General features: G+C 36.5%; 2 protein-coding genes and 1 non-coding gene across 3 annotated transcripts in view; 1 reads left to right on the top strand and 2 right to left on the bottom strand.

Moving 5' to 3' along the window:
- Window positions 1–13,841, bottom strand: part of LOC144374684 (uncharacterized) — a 233,936-nt gene that overhangs the window by 126,646 nt on the left and 93,449 nt on the right. The gene's annotated exons all lie outside the window — the stretch shown is intronic.
- LOC144374683 (transport and Golgi organization protein 1 homolog) overlaps window positions 1–13,841 on the bottom strand; it is a 79,210-nt gene that overhangs the window by 26,190 nt on the left and 39,179 nt on the right. The window contains exons 4-6 of the mRNA XM_078037441.1: window positions 12,204–12,918; window positions 11,282–11,485; window positions 8,986–9,131 (exon numbers count right to left, since the gene is read on the bottom strand). Coding sequence (XP_077893567.1) covers window positions 8,986–9,131; window positions 11,282–11,485; window positions 12,204–12,918 — 1,065 coding nt within the window. The remainder of the gene's footprint in view (window positions 1–8,985; window positions 9,132–11,281; window positions 11,486–12,203; window positions 12,919–13,841) is intronic.
- LOC144374694 (U6 spliceosomal RNA) lies at window positions 5,858–5,964 on the top strand. Its single transcript, XR_013434027.1, has one exon. It is a non-coding gene; the product is annotated as a U6 spliceosomal RNA (small nuclear RNA).

Genomic DNA, 13,841 nt, shown 5'->3' with positions numbered 1-13,841 from the left:
TTGAAGTTCTAATATTAAAAGTACAAGCATTTAGGTTTATTATATAATCTTGACTGATTCGTTTATCATTAGGAAATAACTTTCTTTAGTCCTGATGATATATTTTGCCCCACAACCTCTTTTGGTTTAATGTAGCTACTCCAGATTTCCTTTGACTAGTGTTTAACATGAGATACCTTGTTCAATCATTTTAATTTTGACTTCTTTGTGTCTTTCTATTTACAGTGTTATTCCCTTAGACATCTATTTGGGTCTTGCTTCTTTAGGCAATATGACAATCTCTGTTTTTAACTGATGTATTTAGATACTTTCCACTTAATAGGATTACTGCCGTGCATAGGTGTAAGCTTAATATAATCTTCTATTTGTTCCTTCTGTTCTTTGTTCTTTTTCTTTTCTTTCTGTCTTCTTTTGCAGAAATACCACTATCGGTATTTTTAGTGATTCCTCTATTGGCTTATTAAGCTATAACTCTGTTTTCTAATCTTAGTGCTTCAGGGTTTAGAATATACATCTTTAATTTGTCACAATCTACCTTCAGATGATACTATATTACTTCACATATTCAATAAGAACGTTACAATAGTTACTACCCTTCTGAGATTTATACTGTTGTCATGTATTTTACTTTACATGTTTTCTAAGTCCCATACTACACTGATATTTGTCTTTAAACAGTCAATGGCTTTTTAAAATGTTCAAATAAGAAAAATTATTTTAAATATTTATGCACACAGTCACCATTTTCAGTGTTCTTTACTCCTTTATTCCATTATTTCCATCTGCTGTCTTGGTGCAAGTGTAGGTGAATTCTTTCAGCTTGTATGTCAGTACAAGTCTTCATTTTAGAAAGATATTTCACTGGGCATGATATTATCGGCCAACATTATTACTCTTCAAATATATTAAAGGTATCACTCCACTATATTCTCTTATGCCTAATTTCTGACAAGAAATCTGATGTCATCCTTAGTTCTTCTCTACATAAATGTCTTCTCTAACTGCTAAGATTGCTCTTTATCACTGGTTTTGAGCAATTTATGATATAATATACCTTGATATAGCTTTATTCATGCTTTTTGTACTGTAGTCCCATTTAATATCTTGGATCTGCAGATGTACAGTTTTCACAAATTTTTGGCCATCATTTCTTAAAATATTTTTCTGAATACCTCTCATAGCTCAACTTGAAACTGTCCCACAGCTCACTGATGCTCTGGTTCACTTTTCTTTAACAGAAGAAATTTTCCCTGTTTCATTTGGGGTACTTCTCCTGCTATGTCCTCAAGTTCACTAACAATTTCATCACAATGCTTATTCTGGCATTAATCCCATCCACTGTGTTTATCATATATTTTCAACTCTAGAAGTCTGATTTTCTTAAAATATATCTTCTATATCTCTTTTTACCTTTTTAACACACGAAATATAGTAGTAATGACTTTTTAAAAAATGCCATTACCTCATTCTAACATCTCCGATAGTTCTCAGTTGGCTTTGATTGGATGATTCTTCTCCTCATCATTGTGGATTGTATTTTTCTTGCTTCTTTGCATGCCTGGTAAGCTTTGATTCGATGCCATACATTACGAATTACTATTCTTAATATTTCGTATACAATTAAATTACTGGAAACAATTTGATTCTCTTGGGTCTGAATATTTGTTAGGTATGACATAAATTGTAATAGTCCGAGGTAACACCCTTCTGATTATTCTACCCAACTTCCTTAGATAGTTTTTTCCAGGTGCTATTCTGGTCCCTGTGTTAAGACCTGTTCCTTCTAATCACTTAAGATGGTTTCTCTGACTTGCTAAGCAGTTTCATCACACTTATGTGCAGATCAATACCCTGCTGAACACTCAGAGAGCCTTTCACAGATTTCCAGAATTGTCTCTCAATGTAGCAACCTTCTTTTGGTACTCCACCCTGTGAATTCTAGTCACTTCGGTTTTCCTGGAATCTCAGCACCATCTCTCAATTCATGGTATCCTCTGGTTCTGCCTGACTTCCCCTTCTTTGTCATGGCTTGGGAATCTCTTAACATAGTAAAAGCTGGGGCAACTAAAGAGCTCATAGCATTTGTTCTTTATGTTTCCAGAATCATTCTTTGTTGCTTGATCTTCAATGTTACTGGATCTTAAAATTTTATATGTTTGTGGGTTTTTTTCATATTTATTTTAGTTGTTTCAGTTGGGAAGGTGAAGCCAGTACCTATATAAAGCTATCATAGCTAGATGTAAAAATCATTTGCTTTTCTTTTTCTTTTTATGGTGCTGGGGATTGAACACATGGCCTCATGTGTGGTAGGCAAGTGTTCTACCACTGAGCTGCATATCCCTTTTCTCATTTGCTTATTTTTTAATAGCAGAATGCATAATGAAATAAATTTTAAAAGTTAATTATAAAAGAGAGTAATATCAGGGTAGACAGAACTGGGACAAAAGCTAGAGTTCTTTCAAAATCAGGCAGGAGAATCACAAGTTCAAAGCTAGCCTCAGCAACTTAGCAAGTCCCTACGCAACTTAGTGAGAACTATCTCTAAATAAAAAATAAAGAGCCTAGGTATGTGGCTCAGTGGATAGGAGCCCTGGGTTCAATCACCAGTACCAGAAAACAGAAACAACTTATTTTCACAAATTAACTTTGGCTCTTCTAAATATTTAAATAATTGTAAAATAAATAAAAAAATCTTTAAAAATTAACACCTAAATATTGAAAGCAAAAATGAAACAACCTGTGATATCATGTTGGTGACAAACCACAGAAATGAATTATTTCAAACATACCTTAGTGGGATATAGCTTAAAGACAAGAGAATTTCATCTCATTTCAGGAATACATTCCTGAAAGTATTTTAAACAACATAAATATAGTCGTGTGTTGCTTAATAATGGGAATAAATTCTGAGAAACACATCTTAGGCAATTTCAGTGTGTAAACATCATTGAGTATACTTATACAAACCTAGAAAATATAGCCATTTCCACACGTAGGTATTCATATATGATATATCATCGCTTTGGGGATAAAAACCTATAAGATATTATTATACTGAATTCTGTAGACAATTGTAACATTGTAAATGTTTATATATCTAAACATATCAAAACACAAAAAAGATTAAAAATACTAGGTGTCAAGAATTTTTTAGCTCCATTATTATGCACTAATGACCAAAATGTCATTAAGTGGCACAAGACTGTAAACAATTATATTTATGTCATTGAAAACTGGAACTCCAACATCAGAGAAAGAAAACACAAATCTAAGATAGATGAAGTGAAGTAAAATCTCTCTAACATCCTGAATTTTCATGGGAATTATCTAAATGACATGATCAAAAATCCCCACATATTTCTGAGCTTTGTTCACTAAAAAGGCTTACAAATGACAGTCAATTTGAGCAATAAGCAATCCTAGTACTTGGAATGTAGCCTCTAGATATCATTTCCTATTGAAAGAAACCAAAGTTCTTTTAGAGAAATAGTTCCTTCAAGGTCTGGACAGGGAATGTTTAAGATGAACTTGGAACATCTCATAGTTCAAAAGCAAGGGAAACAGGTAACAATGACCACTAGGTGGTGGCAAAGGGTCCCAGGAGCCAAGATAAATAGGCTTCTACAAGGCAAAAGGGAGAGAAATTGAGCATCAGATAAGAACAATTACTATTCCTAACTGGATTAAACACACCAAATATTTTTAAATGCATGACATCATATTGACTCTTAAATAAAAGTTAAAAAGATTTCAAAAGCCCCTTTGGGTATCATTTGATAATGCTAGAATAATACCTTACTATTCTGAAAAGTGTTTAAATGAAGAAAAGGAATCAAATGTTTATCTCCTGCCTTAACTATACAAACTGAATATCTGTGTAAAGAATAATCAATCATAGCCAGGCGCTGTGGCACACACTTGCAATCCCAGTAGCTTGGGAGGCTGAGGAGGAAGATAGCAAGTTCAAAGTCAGCCTCAGCAAAAGTGAATTGCTAAAGCAACTCAGTGAGACCCTGTATATAAATAAAATACAAAATAGGGCTGAGGATATGGCTCACTAGCCAAGTGCCCCTGAGTTTAATCCCCAGTACCAAAAAAAAAGAAAGAATAATCAATCATAAATTTGTATTTGTATAGGCATCCCAGCCTTTAAATGAAGAAAGAAAAATCCCAGCAATTCAGACCATTGCTATTTTGCAATCTGTAATATATTAGCAAATCTCACCAAGGTCACTGTTGACTAGTAGTCAACATCAAAGGAGAGGACATGCAGATGTCAATGCAATATTTCCTATTAAATTTTCATAAGAAACAGAATTGAACCTAAACCTGACTACCAATTTCCAAGAAATATAAAGCAACAGAGAGAGGCTGAGGTTGTTAGCTCAGCACTTGCCTAGAATGCATGGAGCCCGAGGTTCAATCCCCAGCACCACCAAAAAAAAAAAGGCAATAGAGAAAACAGGTTAAATTGTTGTACCAGGGGGATGTCATTTATTCACCCAAACTACAATATATCCTAGAAGTCCCACAAACATATTTTTTTCAATTATTGCAAAAAGTTACAACAAAAGGAGAAATCAATAGAGAGTAACTTATATGAGACTTGTTCTCCCACTGAACGCAACCAGAAAGTAGGAATATATATATTGGTACCAGGGATTGAACTCAGGAGCACTTGATCACTGAGCCACATCCCCAGTCTCAGCCCCATTTTGTATTTTATTTAGAGACAGGGTCTCACTGAGTTACTTAGCACCTCACTTTTGGCTTTGAACTTGTGATCCTCCTGTTTCAGCCTCCCGAGCCACTAGGATTAAGGCATGTGCCATCATGCCCAGTCAAAAAAGATTTTTAAAGAGCTATTTTTCAGATAGAAAGCCACAAGGAACATGCAACTGTCACCCCTAAGAGCAGGAGAACAAATAGGTGAGCATTCTACCTGGAGGCACCCTCTAGACCTCAGTTTGAAAATGGGAACACAAATGGGGCACAACAGTCTCACTGAGGAGAGAGAGACCAGAGTTCCAGGAGATTAAGCAGCCAAAAATATGTAGAGAAAACTACCAGAAACATGGGAGCCACAAAGAAAAAGAGTTCCAGAAATCTGCATGGAGGTGGTCTTCAGTTTGGGGCTACATTCTAAGCAGTACCTGTGAGGGCCAAGAACAACTATAAGCTAACCAATCCCACAGTTGGCACTGAGCTGGGAGAAGTCTGGATTCCAGCTAGCCAGAGAGAGTTGACGTACAAAAACAGTATGGTCAACAAGCTCATGAAGAAGTATTTGATCCTGGCATCATGGCACATATCTGTAATCCCAGCAATCAATCCCAAGTTGAGGCAGGAAGATCCCAAGTGTGAGGCTGGCAACTTATCAAGGGCCTAAGGAAGTTAGTGAGACCCTATCTCAAAAGAAAAAAAAAGTTCACTCAATATCATTAATTATCAGGAAATAAACTCACAAAGACATACCCACTAGAATGGCCCAAGTGCTAGTGAAGATGAAGTCAAGTGGAAGTCTCCTAAATTGCTGGTGGAAGTATAAAATGATTGTGGTCATTTTTTAGCATGGCTTGACAGTATCACATAAGACAAAAACATACATTAAACGTAGGAGGCAATTGCACTCCTAGATATGAGTCCACTTATAGTGGCATATATATGAAACAGTACTGTAGGAAAAATGAATCTATAGTTTAAAAAAAAAGTTATCAATGGTTGCCTGGAACAGGTGGTGAAGGCACTCACTGGGAAGGATCCCAAGGAAACCCCTTTTCTAGTGAAAAAAAAACTGTTCTATATCTTGATTATGGTAGTTTTTACCTGGGTATCTACATTTGTTAAAAGTCAGAGTGTGCTTGCTTTGGCAGCACATATACTAAAATTGGAACAATACAGAAAAAATTAGCATAGTCCCCGAGCAAGGATGACACCCACATTTGTGAAGCATTCCATAGTTTTGTGGAACCAACCCTTCAGCAGATGAATGGATAAAGAAACTGTGGTACATATATGAAATGGAATATTACTTATAGCATTAAAAGAGAAAAAAATTATGGCATCTGCGGGTGAATGGGAATATCAGGTTAAGGGAAGTAAGCCAATCCCCAAAACCAAAAGCTGTATGTTCTCTCTGAAAGTGGATGCTGACCCATAATGGGGGTGAGGTGGGTGGTAAGGGGCATAGAAAGAATGGAGGAACTTTGGGCAAAGGGGAGGTAGGACAGGTGAGGGGGCAGAGGGATAGGAAAGATGGTGGAATGAGATGAACCTCATTACCCGAGGTACATATAGGACTACACGTGTTGTGTACAACTAGGAAAAGTTTTGTTCCATTTATATACAATGAATTGAAATGCATTCTGCTATCATGTATAACCAATTAGAACAAATTTAAAAAACTCACTGATATTGGCTATCAAGGAATTACTGTTAAGTTGTGTGATGGCCCGTGGGTTCATTATACTATTCTCTATGCTTTTCTTTAAAGCTTTTCTAATTAAATTTATTTTTTAACTAGTACATAGAAACAAACATTATAATTATTGAATTAGGTAACATGACATTTTGATGCATGTATACACTATGTAAAGTTTAAATCAGTTAAATATATCTACCTCCTCAAACATCATTTCTTTATGGTAAAACTTTCACAATCGTTTCTTCTAGTATTCTAAAATATACAGTATGTTATGGTTACCTATAGTCCCCTACTATTCTCTCTGCTCTTATTTGAAAGTTTCCATGATAAAAATACTAAAAATAATTTTTAAATTAAGATATAACTTCAAATATTTAAAGGATTTCTATGTAGAAAAGTATTCAATTTTATAGAGGAAATCATGTGGAGGAAAATTTGGAGTCAATACAAGGATGAACTAGACAACAGAAGAACATATAGCCTTGTAAGAGAGTGACTCATGCTAGGAAATACTGGTGTACAGGCCTCATAACTATTCGTCAGGGCCACAGTAAAGAAAATAACAGCAATGAGTGAGAAACTAGACTAACAGCCTTCCAAGGTTTCTTCTAACACTAAGATTCTGCTAAGATTCCATTGATCAATGAATCTGATTGGTGCACATCTCCCAAACACATCAGAGCCTATTATTCTCCAGTCCTATCAGATATCATACTACTTGTTTAAGATTTTACATTGACTTGTTCATAATTTTTGCATATATTTGTTAAGTCCTTTTCTTAAGGCTTTCAAAAATCACAATCATGCCTTACACCTGTTAGACTCTTTTAGTCCTCGCACAATGTCCTGTACATACTGGGCCATCAAAATGCCTCTTTGAAATCTCCTCTCAAATCAGTCTCCTAACGTTGTGCCTCTTCTTTGCCACTCACGTCTATGTCTTACCTATCACCGTACAATCACTGACCATACCTGCACCACATTCATGTCCCCTGACCTAGACCTAGAGGAGGGCTCTGTGCATACCTAAAAATATGAATAAAGAAATCCTTCCCATATCATGAGGCTGTTAACTTTCCAAGTGATGCTGATTCATTCTGATAATCAAATTATGACTGTGGAAGACTGCTTTAATCACTGGAAATATAATTATTCTAACTGCCTGGCTCGTATATACCCCTTACCCAGGTGGCTGCCACCATCATGAACAAACATGGAGCCAACTGAAAAATGGTTTCTCCCCACCACATCTTTTCCACCCTGGTGGTCTTTCCTCCCCAGGTATTCATTGTCTTTATACCACCTTCTGACTGTCTACATGAGAATTAGGGCATGTGTAGGGGTAAAACCCTTCAAAATGCCAGACACCTCACCAGACATTTTACCTTGTCAAATCATTTAATTCTTATGATTGGAGTAAGCATTATCTACATTTTTCAGATGAGGAAAACTTTTTTCAAAAGTTTAGTTATTTGCCCAAACTTCTAAATGATAACCTTGGGATTTGAAACCAGATCTACCTGGCTTCAAAATCTATACATTTTACAAGGAAAACAACATCATCTTTCTTACACAAGCCTTGAAATAATACAACCTACAGGAAACAACTTCAGTTGAGGAGGATTACTGTCACAATGGCCCTAGGACCATCTTATCCTCCAACCTCTAAAAGCTTTCTCATTCCTATAATTAAACTCTATACGTCCAATATCAACAAATACCAATAGGGGGGAGGTAAGTCCTAAAATGCTTAGATAAGCTTCTAGACAGATTAAATGTCTTATTTGGATCATGATTTTCTTTAGAAAGATCAGCCTTAAGTGACTCTTTCTAAGAAACAGATCTAACCTAATTCCTTTCATTCTTAAAACTTTCTAAGGATCCCCACTATTAATGGTCTAATGCTACTTTGGCTCATGACTTCCTTTAAGATTTGCTGGCCTCTCCAACAGGCCCATCCCCCTCCAACTTCACACTTTACAACACCAACTATTCACATTCTCCTGCCCTCCCCAAATATCCTTTCTTCATGTTTCCATTTCTCTGAACACATTTCTTCTGACTGCCAGCTTCCCCCACCACCCCAGCCTGTCTAATCAACAACAAACCACATGTCAGACTCCTGTTTGCCCTTTGCCTGTGCTTCAAACACATCTCAACCACTTTCTGACCTTACTTATCACCCTTCCAACCATAATAAATGCATTTATGGACAATAATGTTCTACCATCGAATAAATACCTCTCTTTCTGCCATTATCTTACTGTGTTTCAAGTGAATGCTGTTATCTCCCTGCCAGAATGAAGGGTTCTGAGGGGAAGAACCAAGTTTTTACAGGTGTGTAAATGTCTAGCCTTGGTAGACAGCAAATCTTCCTCATGTGCTAAACCAAGTAACCATTAAAGCCACACCCCTATGGCTTTTGTTTCAGGAGCTATGTACTCAAAGGGTCAAGAGTCATTTTCATAAAGATATTTTAAGTTTTTCACTTCATGACCAGAAGCCACTTAAAAACTAATAAATAATCAACATTCTAATTGAAGAAACTATGTCAAACTTACCATCTTAGACAAATAAAGCAAGAATGAATATAACAAGAAAAGTATGTTGTCCAAAAGGGTGGCATCTGCTGGCTCTTCGACCTTTATCTCTAGTTGGTTTTCTGTATCAGCAGCATCAACAGGAGTACCTTCTGTTATAAGTAGCTCTAAAATTGAAAGGGGAAATTGCTATTTTATTTTATGCTATAGAATAAGAATTGTCTCTCTTCAGTTTCAATATTCATCGAGTGTTTCACTAAATATATGAGTCACAGTGCCTGGAATATGTGGCTCTCTTAAAGACAATTAACACAACAGAGAAGAAAACTTCAAAATCCTAATTAGAGCTGTCAAACCCTTCAATTATAAAATGAACAATCTCCAGTCTACTCTTCACTACTTCCATGGCCATACAACTGCTACCAAAACAATATTTACTCAAGGAAAATTTTTAAAACCAGAGATATATAGACAGGGTCACATTCAAAAAACATGGATTTAGTGCTGGTGAAACTTTGTGTTTAAAATTTTAGGAAAGCTGAAAGAGAGGGAGTCTTGGTTTGCAGATTTGCAGGTGGAATGGGCCAAGGCTTAACATAGTATCTGGCACCTGGCAGAGATACTCAACAATTATTTATTGAATGGACAGATGACAGCTATTTAAAAAGAACACAGTAGTACCAAGAGAGACTAAAGGGAATTGGGTACAGACCTGCATTGAGGCTCTGTGAATGAGGTAGAATTCCAGTTAGACCTGAGAGCTTGTAGGGGTGGAAGTTCAGTATGAGTTACATGAGCCTGGGGTATGTTTGATTAAACAGCAGGAGTCCAGCATGCAGTTATTAAGAAGTTGGACCAGTTGCCTCTAAGGTCTTTCTCAACCATGAGATTCTATTCACTACTAATTTTTTAAGCTTTTGCCTAATTTTTTTTTAGTTTTTGATGGACCTTTATTTTATTTATTTGTATGCAGTGCTGAGAATCAAACTAAGTGCCTCATATGTTAGACAAGCACTCTACCACTGAGCTACAACCCCAGGCCCTCCATTCACTATTGGTCTATGAATTTGACTGCTGCTGAAGTCTGCCCCATTGGCTCAGCATCTCAGCACCTGAGACACATTAAATGACATTTGGGAAGATTTTACCTATTAAAGGTCATTGACATCATTTTGTGGTGGAACTTAAAAGGCCAGGGAAATAATTCATTCTTAATTTTGTAAGTCAAGTTTTCCCTATTCTTGAAAGTTTTGGAGCATGAAAATAACAAAGCGCATAACCTTATAGAGTTAAAGACAGTTCAGAAGTCAGTAGTGTTCATATATAGATGCAATGTCTTCTGGAAAATGGGAGAACTCATATGTTATTCCTTCTCAAATTAACTGAATCCCCCCTTGCTATGAGTTCTCCTACACTCTGTGTGTGCAGATGGTGGGGGGGAGGTTCAGATCAGTGCTGCCAAGCCCTGCACTGGTGCAGGATAATGCTTATAGCTATGCTTACAGACCAGAACCTTTAAAAACACAAAATACAGTAATTATGGCTTCATAGCACCATACTGGATGGATTAAAATAAACAATTAGTCATCATCTAATTTACTGATAAAATGAGAGTGAGCAACACAAAAGTAGAATGCTGTTGATGCCATTATTGGGGATTTTTTTGAAAAATTGTTTCTCATCTCCCACTGGATACTGTGCACTATGATGAAGTATTCGTAAGTGTCAATCTAAAATCGATTGCAGTTCTGTACTGTTTGCTGTAAGTATATAGTATAAAGATCTGGACCATTGACTGCATTTGAAAAAGTTTAATTACCATGTCCAGGAAGCAAGTAAAAACAGGACTTGAGCTATATTATATTCCATTTAGAAGAAAAGGGAAGAAAAACACAGAATTTATGAGACTATGAACAGTGATTATTCAAGCTAACTTGTACTAGGCCAGACTTTCCTGGAAGGCCTGCTAAACACAGATTGTGGGTCCCACCCCTAGAGTTTCTGGTGCTGTTGGTCTGGTTGAAAACTACAGTTTTAGAGCATAAGGCCTTTGAAGAAAAATATTTTAGTTGTAAATGGTTTACACAAGCTAGTCATACCTAAACATTTGCTTTTAGGTGAGTTACAGTCTCTGGCCTATTTTTGATTTCTAGTCATCTTTATTCTTGCTTTTCTCTCACTTAAGATATTTTTTTTTTGAACTCACATGTACCTATATCACTCTCTGCTCTATTTCGTACCTTTGGCAACAAATATCCTTGAAAGCCTTCATTATGGTAATGCCTCTACTTTGTAGAGAAAAATTGGCAAGCTTTACCTGGGTCTACTTTCTCAGTATTTGGGATCTGAGACACTTCTGAAACACCCATGTCCTCAGTCACAGGTTGATTCAAGAGGCTGGGCTCTTCAGGATGGTTCATATTAAAATGATGACGCAGGAGGTTTGGCTCTTCATGAAGATTTCTATTAGGACGATTTGTGTTCTCTTTAGGAAAATCATCTTCATGGGGTGGCTGCATCTCTACAAGGGAGAAGAATGCATTGAGCCAGATGGATGACACTATCTACCCCCACTTAAGCCCAATGATCAGCACTCCCCCTCAGCACACAGTTCCAGATACCTCAACACTGCCCTCCATGTCCTGGCATGAGCCCATGAGAACAACTGGGCAAGGATACGGGAGGGTTAATTGTTTTCATCCCATTTAAAGGATGACTGAACTATACAGTCAAATTTATAAAGAAGCCTTTAATCCAAAGTATTTAATCCAAAGTATTTCATAAACAAATACATTTATGATAGAGGCTTCAATAACTTACCTTCCCTTGGCAAACCAACATACACTCACATGAATAAATGTGCAGAAGAGAATTCTGGTCCAGAACAAAAGTGTAAAATGTCTATTCTGCTCAGAAATAACAGGAACTCTTTCATCTACAAGTGTGCTGGTCTCAATGAGCCAGTATAGAGAAGGGAATTCCATAAGTCTAGCTTGCTTAATGTGCCTTTCAAATATGTTCAAAGTAACCTAGGAGCCAAATGGTGAACCTATCTCCTTCCTGAGCTCAGGACATAGACCAATAGGATCCAGAGCAAAGATTATCTCTTTACAGGTTCATATTCTACCCTGAACATTCACTTGCACTTTGCATTCTTATCCAAAATATATCTGCTTTGATTAAATGTACAACTGTTTTCTTCCCCCAAAAACTTTCCTCCTTTCCCATTTCCATATCACCTCGTTCCTTGTCCATCATGTCTACCCTTTTGGCTGTGGTTTCAGTTTTCTTTAAAATCTTCCAAATTATACTCATTTCTTGTTTGTTTTCTTTGGTTTCTAGATAAGGATTGATTTCTTTTTTCAAAAGTTTATAAGCATCAGTCTTCTCCTGTTCGTTTGAGACCTGAGAAATGTCTACCCTTTTGGCTGTGGTTTCAGTTTTCTTTAAAATCTTCCAAATTATACTCATTTCTTGTTTGTTTTCTTTGGTTTCTAGATAAGGATTGATTTCTTTTTTCAAAAGTTTATAAGCATCAGTCTTCTCCTGTTCGTTTGAGACCTGAGAAATGTTGCTGGTTTTGTTTTTTTCACTTTCTGGCACTTTCAATTTATCTGGTAGTATTTCTTCAAAAAGTTCAAGTGAAGTTTGTTCACCCTGAGCATTAACTGTTTGACTATCTGCATGAGGATGGTTCTTCTGAGCCAAAAATTGTTCCTCAACATCCACAGTGTTTTCTGAGAATGCACTTTCAATTTGTTGTGAGTTTGCTACTACTGGTTTAGGTTCAGGTTCAACATCCTGGGAGACTTCAGGAAATTGTCCCACTTTTTCTATAGCTTTCTCAGAATCTTCATTTGCAGAATCATACAATTCCAAAAATCCTAGAAGTTCTTCTACGTTATAATTATCAAAATCATCTCCTCCAACATCAAAACAAACAAAATCTTTCTCCTGTAAGGAAAAGAAAACCATTAATGTGTCAATAACAAAGTATCACAAAAGCAAACTCATCCACGCTCCCAAATTCAGGATTGGTTCTAAAGAATCTTTGAGGTCAACCACATTACCCTCCTCCAACCCCCACTGCCTAACTCCATCTATGGCTGAGTAAATCTGTCTTTTTCTAGACTACAGTGTTAGAAAGTCTATTCTTTCTTTCTTTCTTTTTTTAACATGGGTCATATTCTTTAAAAAGCATAATGAGTAAAAATGGTGACAATTTGGTCTCCAACTGCCTGACTCTTGGGTCTCTCTCAATTTGCTCTGAACATAAGTAGGGAAAGGCAAGGTATCACTTATAGGATCCTCCAGCTCTTAATATCTACACCTATGTTTCAGAAATTTAACTCTTAATCATTTGCTCAGGAGAAGCTGGAAGATCCTGCAGCATTGAGAAAAATGAATCAGTTTTAAAGTATCTTACTGAGATACAAGTACATTGGATGGAATAAAGAATGATATTAAGGAGGCTCCTCACATTATTATTACCACAAGAACAAACTGAAAACAAGATTCAACAAGGTATACACCTTTCTCTTCATCAGGGTTTCACAGTCACTAAGATCTCTCTCAGAATTATGTGTATATTATCTAGTCTTCCTTCTTGCTACTAGTAAGCAAATTGATATAAAAGGAGCCATAGTATGAATGGACATGTTTTTAAAAAATTTCCATTCCTAATTAAATCTTCATAATATTCTGCGGGGGTTCTGGGGGTGGGGGAGTCAGTTCAATGTAGTAGGGATGAGTGATTTCCTCTCCTCATCACATGCATTTCTAAGCCATGAGGGATGCATGTAATGGGAAATACAATGAGAAGGCAGAGTTCAAAACAAATGAGTTCTCTGTAATCAGTGAACTGCTGTCACAGCTTA

This window comes from Ictidomys tridecemlineatus, unplaced genomic scaffold (assembly GCF_052094955.1).
Source record: "Ictidomys tridecemlineatus isolate mIctTri1 unplaced genomic scaffold, mIctTri1.hap1 Scaffold_82, whole genome shotgun sequence".
NCBI lineage: Eukaryota > Metazoa > Chordata > Mammalia > Rodentia > Sciuridae > Ictidomys > Ictidomys tridecemlineatus.
This window is presented reverse-complemented; position numbering and strand designations above follow the sequence as displayed.